Source organism: Sabethes cyaneus, chromosome 3 (assembly GCF_943734655.1).
Source record: "Sabethes cyaneus chromosome 3, idSabCyanKW18_F2, whole genome shotgun sequence".
Classification (NCBI taxonomy): domain Eukaryota; kingdom Metazoa; phylum Arthropoda; class Insecta; order Diptera; family Culicidae; genus Sabethes; species Sabethes cyaneus.
In genome coordinates, this window is record NC_071355.1 from 183,973,327 (window position 1) to 183,979,762 (window position 6,436).

Consider the following 6,436-nt stretch of genomic DNA (forward strand, 5'->3'; position numbering starts at 1 on the left):
GAGAACGGCGAGAACAAAAAAATTAGATGGGTTGTGTTATTGACACTACCTCATGGTTGACGTAGGACTATGTTAGAAAAATTTTTGCTTGAGACTCAAGCACAGAGAACAGATTAACAGGCTCGAAGGAAGTAATCGATTTTTTATGTGTAAAATCTGTCGGTAGCGCCCTCCAGAAATAGTTTGCCAAAACGCATCAAAAAATATCCATGTACCTTTATCAATATTTCTTTGTGCTGGAGTTACATAGCAGCGATGGCAGCGACATCAAGATTTAGTTTGCCACTTACTGCTCGAGGGGTGCTCTATTGAAGGATTACTCGTAGATTACATAAAAACCTTTTACACACTTTTTGTCAATTACCTGGTAGTCTGTTCTCTGTGGTATTAAGTTGCGTGTTATAAAAACCGCTGTATAAAATGCAAGATAGAATTAAAAATAATCGCCAAACTTTTCGCACGTATATTGCCTCCACTTTGGTACACATATGCTCTTATTATCTGACGTGAAATATAACTTTATCGTTCAGATATGATGTCGTATTTCTCATTTGCAATCGAGATATACAAATCAAATGGTTTACTGGGGTGTGGATTTATTTCTCATTTCTGAAAGCAGTTCTGCTCATTGTGTTGAACAAAAAAAGTTGCACTTTTTGCACAATGAGTGACGAAATAACAAGCCTGCTCGGCAAGTTCCAAACTTTTTTCACGTAAAAAAATGCAGTGGTTCACTTTGCCCGACTTTGGTAGAGGACTTTGGTCGCAAGACGTAGTTCTACGATAAAATATCTAGATACAGCCAAAGTTGCCAAACTATTTATAACGAACGCATCGAACTAAAATATTTAATGTTGCATACTTATCGAGGTTTAATAACTATGCCTCACGTTTTTGATTTAATTTATTTAAATATTATTTATTACTTTAATTACCTTTAAACATTAAAGATGGCATCGGTCGCTTTGATAATAGGCTTAGGGCAAAAACATTCCATCAAGAAGACTGGCATCTCTTCGTTGCGCCCATACAAATATCGAGCAACAGAAGGAACAGCGCACCCCTCCCGACAAAAGTTGAAGCTGTGTGTACATGTATTGGTGTGAAAAAATGTATGCGAGCATGGCAATGCATTGCATACGTGTTTGTGTACATCCATATTCTAATATACACACACTAGTATGTGAAAGTTCAACTTTAACTCGGCAGATAGCATTGCTGTTACTGTCGCTCGACTTTTAGCAGAGTTGCCAGTCTTCTTGATGGGATGTTTTTGCTTAGGGCTTACATTGTGAAGTTAAGTTAACAGTATATATTCAGTATCAAAACTCAAAATAGGGATATTTACAAAAAAAAATTAATAAATTGCTTATTTCCTATACAACACGTTCATTACTAAGCTATAAGCTTCTCCAACCCTTATGAGTCATCATGAACAAGTTCTCAAATGTATTATACAAACTACCCACAATATCGCACGTGGGACTATTGCGGTCTTGGTTAACAAATAATTATAGTTGAGAATTTAGATTTTGGCACAACTTGCTTTGTAGGTTGTGGGAAAACTACAACATACAGATCCCCAGCGCTAGCGAGTAAATTTCCAACGACTTGGTTGAGAATCGATATCACTGGCGTATAGAAGTTATCGGATTGGCAGCAGAAAGCCACGGGAATGACGGAAACAATGCAAACCTTCTGATCCAGGGAAATCCAATGTCAAGTATACACCACGATTCTGTATTTCGAACGAAAGTGGATGGTATTACTCATTCCACTTTCCACCAGACAAATCATGTGGGCAAAACAACACGTTCGAAACAAGACGAACGAAATATTGATTCGTTTGAATTACAGAATAAGAGTGATACTGTTTTGAAATGCTGAACATGCAACGTGCAAGTTATATTGCTTAAGCTTGTATTATAATGCTTCCAAATAACATCAGTTCTGGATGCTTCCAACAAGGTCTTTCGTATCAATCAGCAAAGACCACCTTTTATCACGCAAAGAAATATGAAAACACGAAAACATTTCGGACCACAAACCAAAATCAAAGAAATCCAGTGTAAACTTAAAGTTTATTCACACAAATTTGTACATTAAAACTGTACGCATGGAGCTGCAACCGGGAATAATAACAGGGTAACATTCCTGTTCTTCCCGATGCAGCAGGAACCCGATGATGGAGTAAGAATCTAACCGAAAAGACCTGTAAAACAATAAACACGGTTTAACATCAAGCACATCATGCATCCCAAAGCAGTCAGCAGTATTACCGAATCCCATGTCGTCGTCGGACTCCTCGGGTTCTTCCTCCTTCTTCTCTTCCTTCTTTTCAGCAGCAGCCGGAGCAGCGGCAGCTGCAGCACCAGCCGCTGGAGCACCACCACCACCAGAACCAACGCCGGAACCGATGTTGGTAATCAGGTCCTTGACGTTAATACCTTCCAGCGCCTTAGCAAACAGTCCTGGCCAGTATGGCTCGATGTCCACGTTCGCGGCTTTAAGAATGGTCGAGATTTTTTCATCCTGAAAAAAGTAATTAAGTTAATAGGTTACAAACACGGTAGGCATGCGATTTTAATAAGTTCCAAGTGGTCTTCATGAAACGAAATGAAGACACCTTCCAAATCCGGGTCTTGGGCGGAAACAACACATTTTTATAGTTAACGAAAAAAGAAATACTTACGGTTACGGCAACATCGTCATCAACGAGGATAAGTGCCGAGTACACACAGGCTAATTCAGCTTTGTTGAGAGCCATTTCTGAACGGAAAACCGTGCAAGTCGCCAAAAATTGACCTTAGCTCCGACAGAGAACACTGCACAGTATGGGATCTACTTTGCAAGAGAAGGAATCGAACGCAAACGACAGGCAACAAACGGAAGTGAGTCGTTGCGTCTTCTTATTGACAGTTGGGTTGTCAAAATAAACGTTGCGTTCAACGCGTAGAGTGGGGGCTATATGAAACCTGCGTTAAAGATTTTTTATAAGTGAAGATAGAATTAACAAAAGGGCGAATGTCGCAAGCGTAAACAAACCGACTGAGGGTTGATTTTTCTATGCTGGTGCAGCAAAAAATAACTCTATCACTCGTTTCGTTTACAAATGGTTTCAAAGTGGTGAAAGTAGAGGATGCTGGAACAAAAAGGCATGTAATACATCCGAGAAGTGACGGGTTGAAATATACGTATTTTATTTTTTTATTTTTACAGTAGTTAGAGGCTTTATCATAGAAAGTTTTTTATTGGTATCATTTCTAAGGTTGTGAACCATTTCGCGAAATTTTTAACTTTTTGGTTAAAATTTGACAGTTTGATGGTTTTCCGAAAATAACCCTGCTCGGGAGCATGGTTAGTTTTAACCAAGTTTTGAAAACCAATGAGATATGCACAGGTGAGGAAGAGAGCTTCGACAAGTTTCACTGATTTTTCGTTAGATTTTTTTTTACATTGGTATGGATACTTATCGCATTATAAATTTGTTCAAACAACCCGGGTTGAAATGAGATGAATTTTATCTATCAAATAAAAGCAATTGAACATCAAAAATTCCTCCGATTTTAACTCGGACAGAAAAAATAATATTTTCATCCTCACCTTATATGCACTCATTGAGCACAAAAACTATCAATCCGTCAAATATGAAATGGTTCACATTCTGAACTGATTTTAACCACTCAAAGAGAAATTACCATCGAACTGTCAAATTTTAACCAAAAAGTTAAAAATTTCGCGAAATGGTTCACAGCCTAAGAGTCAAAATCGAACATTTATAGAAAAAAAATTTCACGGAAAACCAACAACCAATCGACCAATATTTGAAAAGGGCGGATAAATCAACTGTCAAACAGAACGAGTTAGAGTTCATTTTCCTATCCAGCTTTCCACGAGCGATAATGGCAGATATTGAACATAAGCGGGCACAATCTTTTGACATTCATTGGAGGAGTGTCGAGTGCGCCCTGACGGGGTTACTATGGATACATGATTGTTTGTTGTTCGAATGTAAAAATGTAAACATTGTTCAATTTTGCAGTTCAGCTAAAGAGGAACATAATAGAACGGACAACAAGAAGAATGTCCAAATACGCAACGGAAAGTTTCTTATCAAGTCGAGACGCTGTTCGAGAGCAAACTTGACAACGGCCCGACCAACGTGAAGTTAATGTTTGCGCTAATTAGTCTAAAAAGTTCTACCCACAGCGAAACTAAGTTCAACCTGAGTAAAAAACGAACGTTTTGACAGCCGTTCGATTGGAACTAGAGCGAAACTAGGTTGGACCTAAGCAAAAACAAAAACGCTATAAGCTCAACTTGAAAAAAAAAAAACGTTTTGACAGCCGTTTGATTGGAACTAGGGCGAACCTAGGTTGGACCTAAGCAAAAACGAATGCACTACAGTATCCCCCCGCTAATCCGACACCCAATAATCCGACGACTCGATAGTCCGGATCTGGCTAATCCGGAAAATTCCGAATTAAAAAGCATTATACCGAGTTTTTCAATCGAAAACTGCCTTCATTGGGGGCCTTCATTTGAGGTAAGATGTTTCTCATTCCAACTAAATAGAAATGGTAGATGGTGCTCCTTATAACTGCGTTTAATTTTACCAGGAGCTCCTTTTTTCATCACCCTGTTGAGAAAGATTAACATTTTTGCACTTATTTCTAAGCTAAACAAGAATTTAAAAGTATTTTATAGAATAAATTGAGCATTACTTAATACAACACAAGTTAATTGCGTATTTACGACAATTGGGTCCTAAAGGCCTATGTCGTTTTTAGCTTGAATCGATGAGGTTAGGGTTAGGAACACATGTTTTGATATTCAATTTTATATTTTTAGGCTATTGCCGTTAAAAACCTTTTTTTTTAATTTTGTAAAATTTTGAACAAAAAATAAACATTTAGGCAACCTTATATAGACAAACTATAGTTGTGCATGGTTGTGTCAAGCGATGTCTAGACAACCCGAATTATAAAAAGAAACCATAGTATGTCTTGAAATGTCACGGAAAACTTTTTGTTTACCTTCACGTTCATGTGATAGTGTATCAAAAAGTCAAAAGTTGCAAAAAGTCAGTTTTCTCAGTTTAATTAAGGCCTTTGTCAAAATCAGCAATAAGCGTAGTGACTGCACTTGGTCACAGCGTGGATGGCTTCAGTTTTCGGATGCAACACCCGCCATCGAGATGCGACCGTGTTTGGTTAGAAACGCACAGAAATTTTTGGTCAGCCGTTCGCCCTACTGCTGATTCACGTCGGAGTAGCAGAACATATCAATCTGATTGATTATACGGTGTCAGTTTCGGCTGGCGTTTTTTTTTTTCATACTGTTCTGCGGGGTCAATTGTACCGAGATTATACTGTTGGCCATCAGTTTGACAACGTTTAGTCGTTCTTAGCGCAAACTAGATTTGGACAAAGTCTAGCACCGTGAATCGATGGATTGGAATACATTGCCCGAATCAAAACTTTTATCCGATAACTTAGTACAAATTTGATGTTCCACTTCCTCACGACCAGCAAAACGCAGACAAGCACAAGAGACAACTGCGAAGCTGTAACTGTCAAAACGATCAACTGCTCTAATGTCAAACCAGAGTTGCCAGTGACAAAAAGTTATCATTGTTGCCAGAAACGTGTTGTTTTCGTTATGTCAAGGAAGATCTCTAATGTCAAGGGAGAATAAATTACAATATTTTTGTTTTTTAATTTTTAATGCTCTGCATCTTTTTAAAAAAGAAAAAACTATATTCTGGTAGTCATAATGGGAAGCTTTATCGTTCCTTCTAAAAAAATCATCTTTTTATCACAAATTTTAGGACCCAATTTCTTTCGGAAATTTCTGGAGTTGTTTACGTTTTGATGTAAACAACACGACATTTCAAAACACCACTGACGTTAGTTTGACTACCGGATTATCGATTCGGATGTTGCATTTCTGCTAGTTTTCACGGGTGACGGCGGCCAGAAATCCAGCAGAATGCCTAGCAGAAAAGTTTTTCGCTGCCAGATTTTTGTTCGATTTCTGCCGGACGCGCCTAGGCGGGCTGGATTGTACTTTTCAGACGATAGATTTGCTCTTGATTTTATTTTTACAATTTCAATCTTGCCATTTGCAATACACATCGGTGAAATTTTCCCAAACTCTGAGCAGCCAAATAATCGGTGATGCCAAACAACGTGTACGGATCATTAATGTTTGCAAGAATGTTTGGCATCATAAAAAATTCAACCGAACGAAAATGACACTCCTCAATTTGTTTACATTTTGCAGTTAGGCCGCTTTGAAAAGTGTGTACCGATTTGTTTGTGAGCAATCTGACGCAAAAAATTGCGTTTTCTTTTGGTGAGCTCAATTTCATTCCGAATCCGAAACGAAATCTTCTCACGTCAAAATAATTTTACGAAATGCAAAAATGATGCTT

General features: G+C 38.1%; 1 protein-coding gene across 1 annotated transcript; it reads right to left on the reverse strand.

Moving 5' to 3' along the window:
• Positions 1–2,062: 2,062 nt before the first annotated feature.
• Positions 2,063–2,864, reverse strand: LOC128741907 (60S acidic ribosomal protein P1). The gene is made up of 3 exons (XM_053838021.1): positions 2,693–2,864; positions 2,280–2,532; positions 2,063–2,212 (listed from the first exon to the last, which is right to left on the reverse strand). The coding sequence occupies exons 1-3, from the start codon at positions 2,765–2,767 to the stop codon at positions 2,199–2,201; spliced, it is 342 nt and encodes a 113-aa protein (XP_053693996.1). The 5' UTR covers positions 2,768–2,864; the 3' UTR covers positions 2,063–2,198.
• Between the last annotated feature and the right edge of the window lie 3,572 nt (positions 2,865–6,436).

Coding starts and splice junctions, on each gene's coding strand:
- LOC128741907 (XM_053838021.1), bottom strand. CDS start 2,767: ATGGCTCTCAACAAAGCTGAATTAGCCTGTGTGTACTCGGCACTTATC. Junction 2,533..2,692: donor ATGACGATGTTGCCGTAACC/GTAAGTATTTCT, acceptor TACTTTTTTCAG/GATGAAAAAATCTCGACCAT.